At 40.6% G+C, this 20,665-nt stretch overlaps 1 protein-coding gene across 1 annotated transcript in view; it reads left to right on the top strand.

Moving 5' to 3' along the window:
* LRP1B (LDL receptor related protein 1B) overlaps positions 1-20,665 on the top strand; it is a 1,261,104-nt gene that overhangs the window by 546,864 nt on the left and 693,575 nt on the right. The window contains exons 4-6 of the mRNA XM_065561615.1: positions 3,717-3,836; positions 5,723-5,851; positions 18,566-18,823. Coding sequence (XP_065417687.1) covers positions 3,717-3,836; positions 5,723-5,851; positions 18,566-18,823 — 507 coding nt within the window. The remainder of the gene's footprint in view (positions 1-3,716; positions 3,837-5,722; positions 5,852-18,565; positions 18,824-20,665) is intronic.

The raw sequence follows: 20,665 nt of genomic DNA, 5'->3' as shown, positions 1-20,665 counted from the left end.
TATTTTGACATATGGGACTGAAACTGTCAAGTTTGAAGGAAGTTGGACACCATTCAGATGAAGCATCTCCAAATAATCAAAAACATCAAATGTTACAAATTCAAGTTCAATGATGAGATCCATTTTTTAGCTAACCAGGTCCCACTCTTTCAGATGGTTGCCCAATGCCGTCAAATGCCCACCAACTTCACTGCAAGAATCATAGTTGATTTTGACCCAAAGACAGCAGGACTGAAGAGACCCTCTGGAAGGCCTAAAACATGATGGCTAGATGGCATCAACAGATACCTTTTCCTCACAGACATCCTACCCCATAAGCTCCAGATTTGGCACAGGACAGAACATCATGTAGGCACAAAACATGTTTGGTGATCTCTGTGTTGCCCAAGTAACAGTATGAGAACTAATCAACCAACTAACCTGTAAATCCTTTGAATTTTCAAAATAAATATTTGTAGTCTGTCTGCCTCTAATGCAGGCAAGAGTCCCATGAAGAAAGGAAAAAAATAAAATATGTCATTTGAAGAAAGCTTGACCCCTCTAGAACTTAATGCTTATCATTTATATTTTCTACTTTTAAAATTGCTAACTAAAATAAGAAAAATAAAACCCTACAAAGGTGTTTATTTAAATTAAATTAACATGTAGTGAGCCACAGAGCAAGGAAAGTCAGAGTTCAGGCTAAAACTCCTTTCTTAACTCTCCAGATGCGTTCTGCCTTGTCACATACCTAGAACAAGCCCAAGGTTTCAAATGACTTTGTACAGGGTGTAAATCAGGGCAGAATTTGATCCTTCTTGACTATGGATCTAATACAAAGCCTACGGAAGTCAATAGAAAGACTGCTATTGGTTTCACTGGATTTTGCACTAGGTCTCATCAGAGCTGGTTCCAGGGTTTTTGCTGTCCCAGGCAGCCCTGGAAAAAAAAAAAAAAAAAGCGACGATTGCGATCTGCGGCGGCAATTCGGCGGGAGGTCCTTCGCTCCGAGCGGGAGTGAGGGACTGTCCACTGAATTGCTCCTGAATAGCTGGACGTGCCGCCCCCCTCCGGAGTGGCCGCCCCAAGCACCTGCTTGCCAAGCTCATGCCTGGAGCCGGCCCTGGGTCTCGTTCTGCCTGAGAGAACTGATTTTTGGTTTAGCCTAAAATTTGGGGCAAGAATGAAAAATCTTTCTTTTTGTGATCTGGTCTGTTTTCACTGATGGTCAAATTTTCTTGTTTGTTTGTTTGTTTTCCCACGCTGTTCTTCTGGCACCTGTCTCAAGTTCAGGAAATTCAACATATGTGGAAACCATCATTGGCACTCAGACTTGAGACATTTTCTTTTAAGGAAAATAATTGTAATGATTTTGCATATGGTCAGATAATACTCAGACAGAAATGGGCTTTAAGGAGTGATTTGAAAAAGAGAAAGGAGGCATTTGGCATTGCTAAGTAGTTGCCTGTTCCAAGTGCAGAAGGTGTCATGAAGAAGACAGAAGAATGAGGAGACTGAGAAAGTTATTAGAAGAGAGTGAGAGGAAAAAAAAGGAAAAGTAGGAAGAATGAGAGCAGGGATGTGTGAATAAAAACATTTTTCAGTCAGTTGGTTAATTCACAATATTTGAATTCTATTTACTAGAAAATGTAAGGGTATTTTTGTTAAAAACTTTACGTGTACTATAGTGATGATATTAGATGTGGACTCATTCAGGCAGAAAATTATGAGTAGTATGCAAACAAGTCATAGATAGATTAAGTCACCATGTGTTTTCAGTCACTGTCAGCCAGTGGAATTCAACTGCCAATTTATTTTTGCCTTTTTCCAGCAGTCTCAGCTGGCTACACAGTTGGTCAGCACTATTCATTTCAAGGCTCTGTACCCCTTTATGGGAACAGTGCAAACAATCCAAATCCAGTTTGTAAGTTAAATAGTCATCCTCTGGTAATAATAGCTATTATTTGTGTAGAATAAGAGAAATATTTGAGGAGGAAAAATATATGTTGGAAAGTTGCTTAATCCATACTTATTTTGCAAATGACATGTATATGTTAATTTCATTCAGAATGTAATTTTAAATAAACATACATATAATCGGCCTTGCCTCTAGTTCCCTATCTCAGAGAACAGTTCCATTTCAAGTCATCTTAAGGGAAGGTTTATTGTTTAAGGTCCAAATGTGGGCTAGTTATTGGAAAGACAAAATAAATTCAGGAACAGACTAGGGACAGGGATCCAACAAAAGAAACAGCAGCCCCAAAAATGTAATTCTCTTATTACAAAAGAAATAGGGAAATCACACAGAGAACATTTGAAAAGTATACAGATTGTGACAAGGGACAACTTTTCAGCAGCAAGTCAGTCCATTAATTTTGCACGATTAAAAACTATAGGAAAGACCCTCTAATTATTATGAGAACTATGTTTTTGTTTTTAAAATAATAAAACCTCTCTCGCTAATAGTTGCATTACTATGAGTCATAATGTCATGTGCCAGTCACATTCAGTTCTCTCCCAAAATATAACTGTCACACCCTGATGGAGGGCCTAACAGCTACGAAATTAAAATGGAACACCCTAAGAGAAAATTCAGTCCTCAAACAAAACTGTTGACTCTTTTCTTCAAGACAAATAGACCCCCACTAATAATGATTATATGGATTAAGGCTGACTTCAACTAACCATTTGTAAAGACCCCAAGTGTTAAACTGTAGCCAGATTTCTTTCTCACGGATATGCCCAATTACTTTAAACTGGTCCCCAAACTGAATTTTCTCTATCCATTTGGAGCTTATTTTACAGTCCCCCTGCAGCACTCAGATAGACTTGAATTGTGGAAAATATCTACAGATTTTGAAAAGATCAAATCTTCTAGACTGCAGTCTACCAACCCATTTCTTATTTTCCCCCAGGAAGAGAAAAATCCTGTCACAATTCATTAAAACACCATGTGTTAAAAAGCAAAATTTTCTAGACACTTTATCCAATTTGGGGTGAGGCTGGTTTGGGGGTTTTGTTTGTTTGTTTGTTTCTGCAAATCTGAGTCTTACAAGAAATAATTACTACAATGGCTGTTTCTACCATGTTGCTTCTGCTAGGTTTCAAGCCTTTAGTACTATGACTCTTGTTTTGTCCAGATGGCATATACTTAATATTGCTCCAGAAAGAGTTCAGTAGTAGTGAAATATATTATATTCACTGTTTGTCCAACATTACATGCCGATAGCAAATAAATTATTAAAACAGAATCTATTCACATTGATTGCTGTGAAGGTTATACATGCATCAGTAAATCAAAACAAGTTCTCAAAAGATAGAAAATCAATTTATGTGACAGATAGGAAAAGCATGGATGTTGAAATCTCTCTCAAACATTTGGCTGTTTTTGAAAAAAATAATTTAATATAACAGAAGTATTTTTAAAAAAATGTTGCTTTGACTGAACATAACTAATGTGCAAAATTGGAGGCCTGAACAGAGTGATAATACACCTAGACAATAATAAAGCATATAGTAGCTTTTGATAGAGTATAGAATAACAATTTTATTTTATTATTTTGCTGAAAATGCAAAGCTTTTCACAATGTACTTAGTATCATAAATAAATTCTCAAGAGCAGCATTTACTGCAAACGGTGTTGATTTTTTCCTCCATATATGAGTTGTGGTCTAGGAATAATCAAAACTAAGGTTTACCCTCTAGTAAAATTTTGTTCTAAACTTTTTTTTTTACAGAATTATTACCCAAATGCCAACAGATGAATTGCCAATACAAATGTAGTATTTCAAGGAATGGCACCGGCTGTTACTGTGAGGATGGATATGAAGTAGGCGATGATGGAAGAAACTGCAAAGGTAACTAGGAAATGTCACCTTCTCTAAGAATACGGCCCCAGTCTTGCAAGAAGCTACATGAAGGTGAACAATGGCATCTTTGCAGAGCTTCTTGCAGGATCTGATCCTAAATTTGGTTTTAGAATGGTATAAACAAATGGTTAAACTATATTTACACAAAACAAGGCATGTGAGGTAATTAGGTACAGTGCTAGTGAGTTCCCACATTTGCTACTGCTGTTTGGCTAGAATCACATTTATATTTGACGTGCCAGGTGTATCTTCTCAATGGAAGTAGCATCTTTTTAGAAATTTACTATAAGTTGTGAAGCACAGCAAAATTTACAGAAAGACCTGAAGGTCCCTCTCTGGTGTTTACATCAGAGACAAATGTGTCTCTATGGGTGGAAGCTGTGATTCCATCTGAGCCAACTACTGTATATGGCAGTCCAGTCAGAATCTTGAGAATGAGATCAAGGATCTACTTGCCTCTCGCCTCCCCCCCCCCCCCAATGTTCACACTTATGACTCATAATCAGCCAATGAAACAGAATGAGCTTTGTGCATCAGGTAGTGAAGATGGACGAGCATTTCAAAGGACCACTTGTGTAATCTCATAGCAATCTAAACTGGGTTGTGGCCCCACCAGCACTCCAATCCAGAAGGATGACAGTCAGGACATCCCTGCTGATCCTTTCTACCCTCCTGTGCCTACAATGTGAGGAGAAAGAGTATTAAGATCTGTCTAGGGCTGCTCAGACAGGCCTGGAGCTCATCTGTATCTGCATGAGCTGCCTCCTTTCTAAGCATCTCTGAGCCTCCCTCTCCTGAACATTCTCTGAAACCTTGTGAGCCATTTGGGGATATGATACCCCTTACATCCATGTAAACCTGGGTCAGAGTTTGATCCATGAAAAAAAACCTCAATCATATAGCTTAGTTTCGCACTTGCCTTTTAATAGGTTTCTGCCTGTGAAGTTTAGATTGAAATTGATATTCCTTTTCTATTCCAGCAATATATGAATTTCTATTTCCCAACAATTTTTTCTCTTCAAAAGTAGATAGGGTTTTCCCATCTCTTTATTAATGTACTTGCTGGCTATCATTCCTCCTCCCCACTTTAACAGAATTATTCTGCATAAATGTAATTTCTTATATGTGTGTCTTCTGATCTCTGGGTTTGTGTTTTGTAATATTTGGAAAAAATAGATACAATAATTTCATTAGCAAGTTGTTGGGACTTTTTTCTTTAATATGATTTTTGGCTAGATTCTCAGCTGCTGTAAATTTGCATATCTTGGTTATCTGTAATAGAACTATGCCAATTTACATTAGCTGAGAATTTGATCCTGCATTTTTATTTCTTTCCTTGGACATTTGAGTTGTTTGAGGTTTTTTATAACGTTGTTGACAGTTATAGGTAGAAGCTGACGATTCCACTAAAGAGCTTAAACCATTTAAAATAGTTTCCTAACATGAATGAGTTGACATGCATATTCAGTTATTTCCTCTGTTGAAACGCTGCTTCATTCATAGTCAATGGAGATTTTAAATGCTTACATATAGTACAGGTGGAAGTGGTCTCTGGTGGCAGCAATAACCCCAGTGGTTCCCTAATTATTATGTTACTCATTGATCATTTGAAGGCCTTTAATTTTCAAGCTGGATAGCAGCTAGCCTTGCAATGTTAACTACTGGCCTTCGGTTTGGTTAATGGCATAGTTTCATCAGCAGACTGCTCAGATAAGATTGTGGCTGAAAACAATGCAAAAAAATAAACATTTATCTGTAGAGGGTTTACCCTTGCTTTTATAATGTTGTTTAGGGGGTGAATTTTGCACACACACCCAAGATTTTACTCTTAAGTGAGGGGTCTTACTTGCATATTATTTCAATGTATCTTTTAGATTTAGATGAATGTAATGTGTATGGAACCTGTAGCCAAACCTGTATGAATACAGATGGATCATATGCATGTAGCTGTGTGGAGGGTTATGTACTTCAGCCTGACAACAAATCTTGCAAGGCCAAAAATGGTAAGTTTAATTTTTTTATACATTATAAGAATGATTTCTTAAAGTTCTCTGGGTCTGCCTTTCTCTACATAGTAGAGATGGATTTTCCTTGAATACAGTGATCCATTGTTAGAAATCTAGAAAAAAAAATCCATGTTATGTAAATCCATTGTCATGGATTATTACAAAACACTTTTGAAGGAGGATTCTGATTACCTAGAAACCTTTCTGAAGGGGTAAATATAGTTATGCAAGCTACTTTATTCAGTCAAGATTAGTGGAGCTGCCAATTCCCTCTTTCATCTCAATACATACAATTTCCACATAAACCCCACCTCCCTGAGACAACCTGGGTGTCAGAGGAAATTATCATGAGGTAATTATACCCTTGGGATATTAGAGACATGAGCCTCTGTCTTGCTCCGTGCAACATCCCAGGGAGTTGATTTGAAGATCTTCATATTCACATTATGCCTTATTGGTTAATTAATGCATATTTTCATTACCAATAATAAATTAAGCAGTTAAGGGAATTAGTGAATTCTGTTTAATGAAGACAAATTGAAGAAAGTATTTCCCTAGTCAGTGTATTGACTCAGCAACCTATTCTTATTTTCTCCTACAATTTGTTCAACATATATAATGACCAAATCCTATTATAAAGGTATATTTTTATGTCGATATGTGGAAATCTAGAGGAAACAAATGTGTATTTTTCTATGTCAGTTGGCAGATGCTGTGTTTTTGAAGCTAAAACTAGCAAACACTATGGCAAAGAAACTACATACTTGTGTTCTTATTTTAGTACTACTGAGAGTTACAATTTAAAATATTGATGAGCTCAAAAAGTAAGACTTGAAACTTAAAGTTTTGTATTGATCCACATAGCATGGTTATAGATTAAAAAAAATAGGTTATCTGATACAAGCAACTCCGTACAGAGAAAAACTATTTTAATATTCTTCTCAACTCTCTCCATAAAAAAATGTTATTTTGGTGGGACATAACAGGAGTTGCATCTGATACAGGAAAAACAGTTCAGGACTGGGGAAGGTAGATGGCTCCAGGACTGATAATGAGATGGGTCTTTGACCTATAGTATAAATACAGCCCAGTATGTAATGATTGACGATGGTAGCCATCTGTCAGTATTTCAGTAGCTCGTGTGAAATAAGCTGGGGCACTCAGCCACTTCCTCATAGAGAAATGCTTCTCTCTTTCTCTTTCTCTCATAGTTTACAGCAATTTTTACCCTTACTTGCAGACTCAGCAAAGAACCAGTTTTCAGTGAACACAGAGACCTGTATAATATAGTTCAAGTCAAGGCTGAGATAGTGTGAGGAAATGCATACTGCTGCTGACCTTGTTGCACTTGTTCTTTGAATAAGCAGAACAGGATTTCCCAACACACTTTCATTGTGTGGGCTACATCTTCATAGAGAGAAATTGTCTCACATGCTTTCCTGTTTGCAATTGCATGAACCACCTGCTCTCAGACTGACTATATAACATTTCTTTGGCAATTGCAGCAATTGGTTACATTGGAAAGTAATATTAGGAAGGTATTTGATGTATTTTTAGCTTCCTTTATACTGTTTAGCAGGTGGAAACAAGGAGAGTTGCAGTCATTATTCATTATTAATCGTATTTATTACAGTAGTGCATAACGGCCAACCGAGAATGGGGCCTCATTTTGCTAGGCACTAGACAAATGCAGAATAGTAGACAGTTTTTGCCCTGAAGAACTTTCAACTAAATAGACCAGACACACCATGAGGGAAGGGTTATAACACATAAGTAGAATGAACAATTGGTGGCAGCAAACAGCATGTTAGCTCCACAAGTTTTTTTGTGAGGTAGGTTATTTAGGAGGGAATAAGCTGAAGGGAAGAGGGGTAAGGAGACAGGTTGTGGGTGAAGTGTGGAGAGTACGTGATGGAGGGGGAGGGTTGGAGCAAACAGTTAATCAGCATAGGGCAGAGAGAGAGTCCTGTCAAAAATGTAAACAATTCTGTTAACATCCAGAGGACCAGCTTTGGCTGCTTCTGGTCCTATGGCCTGGAGTCTCTGTCTGGCTCCAGTCTGTAGTTTTCCTCTAAGGCCACATGGGGGGCGGGGGGCACTACCTGTGTCTTAGTGCCTCCAAAGTGGAGGGAGCTATGCCCTGTTAGCTATCTATGGGCTGCTAAGTGCTCTAGGGACCACAGCCAAATTCAGTCTCCAGTGCCCAAATCTGTCACCTTTCACAAATTTTGACTTTAAACCAAACTGCAAAATAGGAATACAATAAAAACAGTGGGCTGGATTTGGATTCACTTATCTCTGTTTTATAACTCCATTTGATTAATGTAGTAACTCCTGATTTGCTGTAAATGAGTGCTGAATTTGACACGTAATCTTTGGGGCAGGAATTTATTAAGGGGTAAATCTGCCACTGCCTCTGCAGTCGTGCTGTTCTGCTGCCCAAAGGTCGGGGGAGGAGTAGAATTCTGAGGAGCTGCTCTGATATCTGCACCCACTATGAAGCCTCAGACTCCGTTTTGCAAAGATCAGTGCCCAAAGCTGCCAAGTACAGGAGGCGCTGACAGTGGGTCTGTCATTAAAGTGAAGCCAAAGGAGCCACTGCTTCAAGGATCCCCCTCACCTCCCCCCACCGTGAAAGGGTACAGTGGGGTCAAACTGCAGTAGTGGCAGCAGAGTGTCCAGAAGTAGAGAATTCCATCACTGCCACCCTAATACTGACAGTACTTGGGCTGTGTGCTGTTATGCACTATTTAAGCCTAAATGTTCAGCATCTTGATTAATTATATCATATTGTTACTTCAAGGGACATAAATAAGATGCTATGTTGCTCTGTTCATTTAAATATGTCTGGAGCTGATCACTTTTGTGTACATAGAATCATAGAAGATTACGGTTGGAAGAGACCTCAGGAGGTGATCTAGTCCAAACCCCTGCTCAAAGCAGGACCAACACCAACTAAATCATCCCAGTCAGGGCTTTGTCAAGCCAGGTCTTAAAAACCTCTAAAGATGGAGATTCTACCACCTCCCTAGGTAACCCATTCCAGTGCTTCACCACCCTCCTTTTTGGAACCCACCTTCAGGTAGTTGAAGGCTGCTATCAAATCCCCCCTAACTCTTCTCTTCTGCAGACTAAATAACCCCAGTTCACTCAGCCTCTCCTCATATGTCATGTGTCCCAGACCCCTAATCATTTCCTTTGCCCTCCTCTGGACTCTCTCCAATTTGTCCACATGCTTTCTGTAGTGGGGGGGACCAAAACTGGATGCAATACTCCAGTTCTCGTCCACTGTAATCCCCAGTTCCTTTTCTGCAGAATTGCTGCTTAGCCAGTCAGTCTCCAGCCTGTAGCGGTGCATGGGATTCTTCCTTCCTAAGTGCAGGACTCTGCACTTGTCCTTGTTGAACCGCATCAAATTTCTTTTGGCCCAATCCTCCGATTTGTCTAGGTCACTCAGGACCCTATCTCTACCCTCCAGCATATCTACCTCTCCCCCCAGCTTAGTATCATCTGCGAACTTGCTGAAGGTGCAATTCATCCCATCATCCAGATCATTAACAAAGATGCTGAACAAAACCAGCTCCAGGACCGATCCCTGGGGTGCTCTGCTTGATACTAGCTGCCAACTAGACATCGAGCCGTTGATCACTACCTGTTGAGCCCGACAAACCATTCATCCCATCCATACTTCTTTAACTTGCTTGCAAGAATACTGTGGGAGACCGTACCAAAAGCTTTGCTAAACTCAAGATATATCACATCCACCGCTTTCCCCATATCCACAGAGCCAGTTATCTCATCATAGAAGGCAATCAGGTTGATCAGGCATGACTTGTCCTTGGTGAATCCATGTTGACTGTTCCTGATCACCTTCCTCTCCTCCAAGTGCTTCAAAATGGATCCTTGAGGACCTGCTCCATGATTTTGCCGGAGACTGAAGTGAGGCTGACTGGTCTGTAGATCCCCGGTTCTCTTTCTTCCCTTTTTTAAATATGGGCACTATATTTGCCTTTTTCCAATCATCCGGGACCTCCTCTGATCACCACAAATTTTCAAAGATAATGGCGAATGGCTGTGCAATCACATCAGCCAACTCTCTCAGCACCCTTGGATTCATTAACTCTAGACCCATGGACTTGTGCACATCCAGCTTTTCTAAATAATCCTTAACCTGTTCTTTCACCACTATGGGCTGCTCACCTCCTCCCCATACTGTGTTTCCCAACCTGATAGCTTTCTTTGACAGGGTAACAAGCCTTGCGGATAGGAGGAAGTGGTAGATGTGGGGCGCATGACTTATGAGGAGAGGGAACTGGGCTTGTTTAGTCTGCAGAAGAGAAGAGTAAAGGGGGGATTTGATAGCAGCCTTCAACTACCTGAAGGAGGGTTTCAAAGAGGATGGAGCTCGGCTGTTCTCAATGTTGGCAGATGACAGAACAAGGAGCAATGGTCTCAAGTTGCAGTGGGGAAGGTCTAGGTTGGATATTAGGAAACACTATTTCACTAGGAGGGTGGTGAAGCACTGGAATGGGTTACGTACGGAGGTGGTAGAATCTCCATCCTTAGAGGTTTTTAAGGCCTGGCTTGACAAAGCCCTGGCTGGGATGATTTAGTTGGTGTTGGTTCTGCTTTGAGCAGGGGTTTGGACTAGATCACCTCCTGAGGTCTCTTCCAACCCTAATCTTCTATGAGGTATATCTTGACTTTAGTAAAGCTTTTGATACTGCCTCACATGGGGAATTGGGAAAAGGGATTTTGCTCCAAGTGTTTCCTCATTCACAAAAAGAAGGAAGAACGGAGACCCATCTTAGCTCTCAGACAACTAAATGTCTTAATCTGCACATCGAGATTCACAATGGTCATTCTGGCATGAATAATTATTTCACTGACCAAAGGTAAGTGGTTCACAGCTCTTGATATGAAGGATGTCAGTTTCAACACAGCCATCCATCCTGCACACGGAAGGTTCCTGAGATTCACAGCAGGTCTGAACCACTGCCAATACAGAGTGCTCCCTGTTTGGCCTTGCAGCAGGCCACTTTTACCACCATGGATCATCAGTTACATCAATAACAACTGGTTACTGGTGGGATGATCTTGTCAGGCAGTACAGTCAGCAGCCTTATCCCTGATCAATCTTCTGTACTCATTAGGACTTCGCTTAAACAAAGAAAAGTCCATTTTAATTCCCACATACACTATATAGTTGATCAGAGCAACTCAGGACTCTCAGTACCAAAGCATATCTTCCTTTGGACAGATTACTACCCATAAAGAGCTTATCACTCAACTTCAACAAATGCCAGCCTCCTCATGTCTTATTTTTTTGGGTCACAGGGCTTCTTGCACCTATGTAACACCCTTCCCTTGACTTCACCATCCTTGCCTGTAAGCTTCCCTATGGATGGTGTACATATATAGCAATTGATAACTGACGCCGCCTTACCACAATGAGGCTCCCTTCTGATGCCGCCTTACCACAGTGAGGCTCCCTTCTAGACATAGCACAAGGATATGGACTCCCCAAGATTGTTAGCAGTCCACAAAGCCTGCAAGTGCTTCTTACCATTCATACAAGCCTGACTTGTTCAAGTGATGTGAGACAACATGGCAATAGTGTTCTACATCAACAAGTGGGAGCAAGGTCTATCCCTTTTTGTATAGAAGCTGTCAAGCTTTGGAACTATTCAGCAGTCACTCTTTTGGTAGTACACCCCCCGGGAATACACAATATGCTGGCAGACAGCCTCAATACTTCTCCAAGAACCATGAATGGAAGCTCCACCATTTGGTGATACAGATAATTGACAAAGGAGACCCCCCTTTTGGGACCTCTTCATGCCCCCAGGAATACAGGAAATTCACAGTCTACTGGTCCAGGATGGTTCAAGATCTGGATTTCAGGAGAGATGCATTTCTCGTTCCATGGTTGGGACAACTGACTTATGCCTTGCCATCCATTCCACTCTTACCTCAATCAAGCAAGAGAGAGTGTTGGTCATACTGATTGCCTGACATGGCCCCAACAGTTCTGGTTGTCAAGCATTTTTTCTGATGTCACCATGTCCAGGCATTTGGATACAGCCTTTCCTGACCTATTGACACAAGGAAAAGGCGAGATTAGGCATCCCAACTTGGCTTCCCTCCACCTGGTATTTGGATGGGCATCAAACTTAGAAAAGACATGTTCACAGGTGATACAGTCAGTCCTTAATAACAGCAGGAAAGAGCCCACAAAAAAAGTGCTACATAGCAAAATTGAAAAGGTTTTCTATCTGGTGTCAGTGTCTTCAAATAGCCCTCCAAAATTCTGATATCTCTCATTTTAGAATATCTTCCTTCCTTAGAGGTCTCAGGTCTTTAGCTCCTTTGTATGCACCTAGCTGCTATCAGCATTTCTCACCCTCCAATTGATAATCACTCCAACTTCACCCACCCTATCATAGTTCATTTTCAGAAAGTTCTTATTAGAACCTTTCCTCCTGTGACAAAACCTACCCTGTCCTGGGATCTGTGGTGATAATTGGGCCTACACATTTACTCTGTGAGCTTAAGTGTAAAAAATATGTGAAAGTTCATAAGATGTCACAATAACTTAGAATAACAATTGATGGGGAAAGGTATGAAAACAAGCCAGAAAGACTAACTTATTCTAAACAAAAAGGCCTATTGGTTTAACTCAAGGACTGTATAAGATTATGCTTGGTAAATAAGAACATGTGGGTCCAGAAATTAAGGAACCAAAATTGGTGTGTCAAATAATAAGCCTAAAATAATGAGAGTATGTGCTATTCCATGCATTACTCCCTTTTTGGGTCCTTAAAGAGATTATGGCAGGAAAAAACTGGCTACTGAAGTGAGCATCACCATCATGGCTGCCATGCCCACTGTCTCCTGAGACTCTGGAGAGTCAACCTAATCCTGACCAGACCAGGCTAGAGAAAAGGAGCCAGATGACATCGCCACCTCGGTGTTCCAGCTAAATCTTAACCACCACTTAGTCCTCTCAGCATTAAGTAGAGCTCCATTTAAACCCTAGTCTCATGCTTCTTAGCTCACCTGTCACCTGTCTTTCTAGTGGCCATCACCTAGGCTAGGAGAGTGGGTGAACTGGGGGCCCTTATGGCTGATCCACAATACACAATCTTCCATAGGGACAAAGTTTCACTGAGATTACATCGAAATTTACCCCCAAAGTAATCTTAGATTTCCATCTGAATTGGACAATTCACTTTCCTGTCTTCTTCCCAAAGCTGCACATCACCAGCAAAGACAGGAAGCTTCCTTGTTTGGATGTCTGTTGAGTGTTGGCATTCTACCTATAAAGAACCAAATCCTTTGGAAATCACGTAGACCTTTGGTATCCTTGTGGAATGGATGAGAGAAGAAGCGATCTCTTCCCAGATACTTTCCAAATGGATTTCAGGCTGCATTCTGTTGGGTTACGAATTAGCAGGCATGCCTCCTCCACAGAGTGTGAGGGCCCACTCAACTAGAGCTTATGCTTCATCAGCCGTTTCACCTCGAGACATCTCTCTCACTAAAATCTGTAAAGCAGCTACATGGGGTTCTGTTCAGACCTTTACAAGACATTAAGCCCTGGAACATTCTGCAGCAGTTGCATCTTTCAGCACAACAGTCCTCCAGTCATTGGTACCACAGAGTTCCTCACATCCACCTCCTCAATGAATACTGCTTGTCAGTCACCATCATTCAAAAAAGAAAGAGAAGTTACTTACCTTGTACAGTAAATGGAGTTCTTCAAGATATGTGGTCCTTATCTTTATTCTGCTACCCTCCTCCTTCCGCTCTACTATAGAGAATTATCCTGGACAATCTGTGGTAAAAAGGGTAATGGAGAGATGGTCGGCCCGAATTGCTCCTTACATCCTCTGGTTCAGAACACGAGGAGGAGAAGGGTGCAAGTGCAGACAAACAGATGCTGCTAGCAAAAATGTTCCTGTCTCTGGTGCATGGAGTACATGTGAACCTGACAGCGGAATACACCCAAGGACTACGCATCTCAAAGAACTCCAGCTACTGTACAGGGTAAGTAGCTTCTCTGTCTGCAGGGAAAAGTGGGAGAAAACAGGAGAGCAAAAATGTAGGGGATGAGGTAGAAACTATAGTGTAGAGAAAAAAAAAGAGATAAGGAATGGTGGTAGAGAGAAAGAAAAGAGGAAATAGTAAATGGAGACAATCTTGGGAAAAGGTTAACTCTGATCCACAATAGGAAAGAGCATGTGGGATGAAGCCAGGGAGAGAGAGTACGCAAAAACATAAGCAAGAAAAACAAAGTCAATAGAATCATTCAGTGGCATTGAACAAAACTCTGTGAATAGATGATTTGATGGATTTCATGAGAATCCACCAAGTATTTTATTCAATTGATACTTTTCTAGTAACTGACTGGTTCATCAAATACTATTCATTAAATGTTTTGTTAGATGAAATTTGTCAAATATATCTAATGAATATTTATTTCAGCATTCCACCTGCCCCAGGGCTACATTAATTTTTAAACCTCTATTAAGTAGAATGTGGACTGACAGTATTACATTTAAATACAGCACACAACTGTTCCGTTGTTTTGAATTGCAAGTGGGGCGTCTTTGGGTAAGTGCTCTTTATATGGCAGCTTGGGTATTTTTCACATTGGCTTGACAATTTAGACCTTGGGCTATTAGGTGTCAGGTAATATTTTCAAGACCTGTCCCCACTTTTGAAAATGTTGGCCTCAGGATTTGGCCCATTTAGCATTATTACCCCATGCTGTGAAATATTTTCTCAGAGGCTTGAGGATAATACACATTGTAAATGTGAACTTAAATTTCTACAAAAGATTCACCTCAGTGTGCCGTTTTCCATACCTTAATGCACTGTTTCATGTGTTTCCTGCTGATACCTACTTTAGGGTTGAATGAGATAAAGCATAGGCTGTAAGGTGGTTCATTGTGCTGTAAGGAACAAGTTGTAATTTACTAATTGACCATATTTGTGATTATCTCAGCGAAACACCAGATTTCAGTGTCAACTAAAATAAGTTCAGAGTAAAATTTAAAGTCTAACTGTTCTCAGGCAGTTTCAACATTATCAGCTATTGGGGACAGGTTTCAGAGTGGTAGTCGTGTTAGTCTGTATCAGCAAAAACAATGAGGAGTCCTTGTGGCACCTAATGGCCTGAATAAAGACTGGGAGTGGTTGGGTCATTACAAAACCTAAACTTAATTTCCCCATTACTAATTTCTCCTACTGTTACTTACACCTTCTTGTCAACTGTCTGTAATGGGCCATGCTCTTACCACTTCAAAAGTTGTTTTTCTTCCCTCGGTATCCTGCTGTTAATTGATTTATCTCATTAGACTGACCTCACACTTGGTAAAGCAACCCCCATCCTTTCATGTATTTATACCTGCTCCTGTATTTTTCACTTCATGCATCTGATGAAGTGGGCTCTAGCCCACAAAAGCTTATGTCCAAATCAATTCATTAGTCTCTAAGGTGCCACAAGGACTTCTCGTTGTTTTAGCTATTAGGGAGTTCTAGATAACACCATAATGTCTTATTATCATCTTGTTGTTCAACATTTCTGCTAAGATGTGTTTAATAATAACTCAATAACCTGAATGAGGTTCAGTCAATTTGGGACCTATATACTGTATTTCTGTAATTGTACTTTCATTTAAATATTGCAGCTGTCAGTAATAATTTGTTAATTTTTCTTTGGCATGGTCCGCCTGTTGTCATGTTGACACGTATAAATAGGTGAGAATAGTTCTGGAATTTTCTATTATAGCTTCAGGGAAAACATCCCAGCCTTGCTACTATGAGCCAAAAGGTGGGGAAAGGAATGGAGTGGTATCAGCCAAGCAAATAGTCTAAGGGCCATCCTGACAGCACAATACAGGTAGACTCAGGGAAAGAACTTAGGCCCGGATCCGCAAAGAGACTTACTCTGAGCGTCACAACACCTAACTTTTACACGTCTAGAAAATCACAGGAACAATTTGATCCAGAAACCCTGAGTTGGGCACCTAGGCTCCCTGTACAGTAACTCCTCATTTAATGTTGCCCCACTTAACGTTTTTTCAATGTTACCTCCTTGCTCAATTAGGGAACATGCTCGTTTAAAGTTGTGCAATGCTCCCTTATAACGTCGTTTGGCTGCTTGCTTGTAAGATTCTGTGGAAGAGCAGTGACTTTACAAGGGAGAATTGCACAAGTTCTGCTTCTCCGCCTCCTCCCCCTCCCTCCCAGCGCTTCCCCCACCTGTTTGGAGGCGATTAAGACTTTCTGGGAGGGAGGGGGAGGAGCGGAGATGCAGGGCTTCCCCGCTCCTACCCCTCCCTCCCAGCACTTCGCGCTTAGGACTTTCTGGGAGGGAGGGGCAGGAGCGGAGAAGCCCTGCATCTCCGCTCCTCCCCCTCCCTCCCAGAAAGTCCTAAGCACCGCCAACCACCTGTTTGGCGGCGCTAAGGACTTTGGGTGGGGGGGAATGTGGCATGCTCCGGAGAGGAGGTGGAGTGGGGGTGGGAAGAAGTGGGCCTGGAGTGGAGCGGGGACAGGAAGAGGCGGGCCTGGCACATTTCCAGCAAAATCTGAGCCTGTTCTCAGGGGAAGCTACCGCTGCTGCTGCAAAGGTGCTTCCTAGCGTTCTTGTCTGCAGCGGGCTGTGCCTGTGTGGGGGTAAGCCAGGGGCACTTCCTAACCACAGTACAGTACTGTACAGTATACAGTATAATGCCTTTTGTCTGCCCCCCAAAAATTTCCTTGGAACCTAACCCCCTGCATTTACATTAAATCTTATGGGACAACTGGATTCGTTTAACATTGTTTCACTTAAAGTTGCATTTTTCAGGAACATAACTACAAAGTTAAGTAAGGAGTTACTGTACAATGAATGGGGAGAGATAGGTACCTAAGAATGTGATCCACAAAAGCCAGTGTCTAGCTGGGGAATGATCTAAGTTAGCCTATGGAAGATACCAAGGAGAGAGTTGTGTCCCAAAGCCCCTTCTGTCTTATGGAGTTATGGAGTGCCTAAGTCCGGCTGAAGGGAGATGCCTATCTGTGCTAGCAATCTACAGTCGGTAACCTCTGTCCTGCAGTCAGGCAACTCAGGCAATTAATTTGTATCTTGTGAGAATGTGTGCCTCATTTGTCACAAAATGGTTGGAGGAGAAGATGATGGTGCTTACCTTACAATTTTTAGCCCAGTGATTACAGCACTAACCTAGGGTGTGAAAGACCCAGCTTCAAGTCCCCCTCTGCCTAAGGGGAAAAAGTATTTGAACAGGGGTTTCCCCCCTCTCAGAAGATTGACCTATGGGATATTCTGAAATGGGGTTCCTTTATTCTCTCTTGCTGAAGCTGTTTCAGTGTGGATAAATAATTAGATTCATTGGAGCAGGGGTCTTGACCCTGGGTTTCACCTTCCTTGATGGTTACCTTAAATACCAGGATGTAGAGTCATCCTTCCTCTGTTTTACTCTCTTTGACCTTGAAGCTGTACACTTTGAATAAATACTTAAACAGGAGACACTGAGGGAGCCTCACATTAGAGTATCCTATAGCCTAATGGTTAGGGCATTCTGGTGAGAGAACCCTGTTCATATCCATTCTCCCCCTCAGGCAGATGGAGAAATTGAACCTGGGTCTCAGACATCCCAGGTGAGTGCACTAACCACTGGGCTAAAAGTTAGAAGACTGTCCATCACTGTCTCTTGCCAGATTTTGAATGGGCCTTGATACTGCAAAAATTTAGGCATTGAGTGAGTTTAGACAGCAGCTGATCAGGGATTTTGTGGATTGCATTGCTGCCTAAAACTGTGATTTATGCGTCTTAAGTGCCTTAGTGGATCTGAGTCTTGCCTTATGCTGCTGCTTCAGGAAGGAGCAGGATGCACTTTCCGGAGTGCACAGTGCTGTCAACAGTTTATGTTATTAGTCCAGGAATTTGGCTATTCCCCTCAGATTAGCAGATCCGGGCAATATACTGCAGCATCCTGGGCATGTTAGCCAGGCCCCACCTCATATTGAAGGTAGCATCAGTTCAGAATCCTACTCTGCTTCTGTGCAGGGGCTTTGGCGAAGGGGAAGAGACTTTTGTCAGATTTTTCTCAATACTGATACAAATAGTCTTTCGTTCCCTTGCAATGAGTTATCCAAATACACTGTTTCATACTGAACATGAACATTATATATACTAATGCTCGTGAAGATTCCCAGGTCAGATAGAGAAATATCTAGAAAGATTAGCTTCATTGTTGCTTTTAACTGATTCCGTTGAATATACTTTGTGGTAAATTTGGACGACGACATCATCGTCTTTCTTTCTTTCTTTCTTTCTTTCTTTCTTTCTTTCTTTCTTTCTTTCTTTCTTTCTTTCTTTCTTTCTTTCTTTCTTTCTTTGTATTTCTGTAGCATCTAGGAGCCCTAGTCATGGATAAGGATCCCACTGTGCTAGGTGCTATACAGATTCATAACAAAAACTGAGTGAATGTTAAGAAACATCGAGATTAAATATTACCGAGTGGTAAACTCAATTACTGTGGTGCATTCTCCGTCCCCTCCCCCCTCCCCAAAAATCAGTGTGTTACATTTAAATATTTTTTTAAAATATAGAGCTAAGGTAACATAAATGCTACATGTTTTTGGAAAGATGGTAATAGGATGATCTGTCAACTAAACTTTTTGCTCATTTTTTTTTAGAGCCCAGTGATAGACCTCCAATTCTTCTGATTGCAAGCTCTGAAACTATTGATGTATTATATCTTAATGGAAGTCAAGTTTCTACTCCAAACTCAGTGAAAGGAAATGGAATTAATACACTGGATTTTATATACAATAAGGACACAATTTGTTGGATTGAATCGAGAGAATCTTCAAGTCAGCTGAAATGTACCAAGATATCAAAATCTGGAAGATTAACAGATGAATGGATAATAAACATTGCTCAGTATCTTCACAGTAAGTATTTTAATTTTGTTAGTGGGATTCCATTAGCAAAATAGTATAAAATACCTGTCTTTCTAGCAAACTTTGCTTGCAGACTTAAAAACTATTATTTTGGTGCTTAGTGTTGCTGATATTTCAAGATATTCTGTTGCTCTGCGGAGGCATTAAACATTGAAAGGCACAGAAGCATTTTTCTGCTTTGTTGCTGTTTCCCTCTCTAATGCATAGACACAGAGGGTTGAAAAAAGCTGTGAATTTTCACAGAGTCTAACTGCACTGTGTGATCGGTATGATATTACAAAAAAACAAAGCCATTACAAAGGAAGAAGAAACTTGAAAATGCCTTTTTTTCTGAAATGTGTTGATAGATAAAATTTGTTGAAAATGATTGTTTCCAGATAAATTATAAGATGCTAATTAACAACATGTGCATATAATTGTCACATTTACTGTAGATTAGTAGAGCTTCATTACTTTCAAACACTTGTAATATTTCCTAATTTACTGGAAATTTCTCACTTTTGCACTAGGAAGATTTAGAGTCGCCCTCATGATGAGTTATCCCTCTACTAGCGTAGAAAGATTGTGTAATGCTAAACTTTAGAATGCCTCTGAATTGGAATCTCCATCATTTTGCTCTCTTTTTCTGAAAACCCTACTCAGTCCCCTCTTAAGGAGAGATGGACATGAGCCAGACAATTCTGATCTAGATTTTAAACCCCTTCACCACCAAGTGGGCGTGTTCGGACCCAGGGTTTGATTGGGACTATAATGGAGATGGGGCCAACTGCAAAACATGACTACAGGTTCTAATGATGAATTTCTGCACTTAGGCAGATTTCACAAGTAATATTCAGATCACCAAGAAAAATACCTTTTTCAATGTATGCCTATGGCATAAGGAACTTGATCCCTCTTACACATCCATCCATGCCCATCCTTTACTACTTTGAAAATCAAGAACTTTTTTTTAGTCAGAGGAATTTACTACTTTTGCCACTGTCTGCCCTTCTGAGTGATCCTACATTTTCCCTCAGATACTAAGGCTACTTTGTATGTTTGAACTTGTTCTTATTTTACTTGGACTTCCAGTGTGTATTTTTCACAGTTCTTTATATTTTCACTACAAAGTCCCAATTTTCTTGTCAGTGGGACTGGAGTGGGCACTTCCTAAATATCTTTTTTGTTCTTTTTATTGCATAAAATGAAAGGAATTAGCTAGGGTTCTTTACAAAATTAATATGTATCCGAAGAAGTGGGCTGTAGCCCACGAAAGCTTATGCTCTAACAAATTTGTTAGTCTCTAAGGTGCCACAAGTACTCCTGTTCTTTTTAATTAACAGTGTGTCCCCTCATCCTCTAAACTCCATCATCAAAGCACAGTCTCAATGCACTATTTGGGTCTTCCCCAATTCCTGTCTGTGCTCCCTATGCATAGAAAGACTTAACAGTCCGAATGCTGCAGTGTCTGCATTAGCACATCTGTTTTCAGAATCAGGGTTGAACTATGATTGGGAAATGAACATAGTGGCTCAAATCAGTGAGCTAATCAGTTTTCATAGGCACTGTATTTTCACACCAGTCTGTGGACTCTATATATTTTTTCTGAATCTTTACATCTAATTGTTTGGTCTAATTACTTTTGAATTAATATTTCCCTGGCTATGGAGTATGCTACAAAGATTTGTTCCAACTTTTAGTTTAATCTTGACTTAGATAACTATACTGTAGTCTCATTCCCTGCCTCATTAGAAGGATAAGAGTAATCCACCTGGTGCTTCTAATGAGGCCAATCTCAAGAGGCACTAATTTCCACTTGGAGTTACCTGAAACTGTATCCTACAGGGGAGAAGA

This window comes from Chrysemys picta, chromosome 11, assembly GCF_011386835.1.
Source record: "Chrysemys picta bellii isolate R12L10 chromosome 11, ASM1138683v2, whole genome shotgun sequence".
Classification (NCBI taxonomy): Eukaryota; Metazoa; Chordata; order Testudines; family Emydidae; genus Chrysemys; species Chrysemys picta.
The sequence above is the reverse complement of the archived record's forward strand: the minus strand, read 5'-3'. Positions and strand labels throughout refer to the sequence as shown.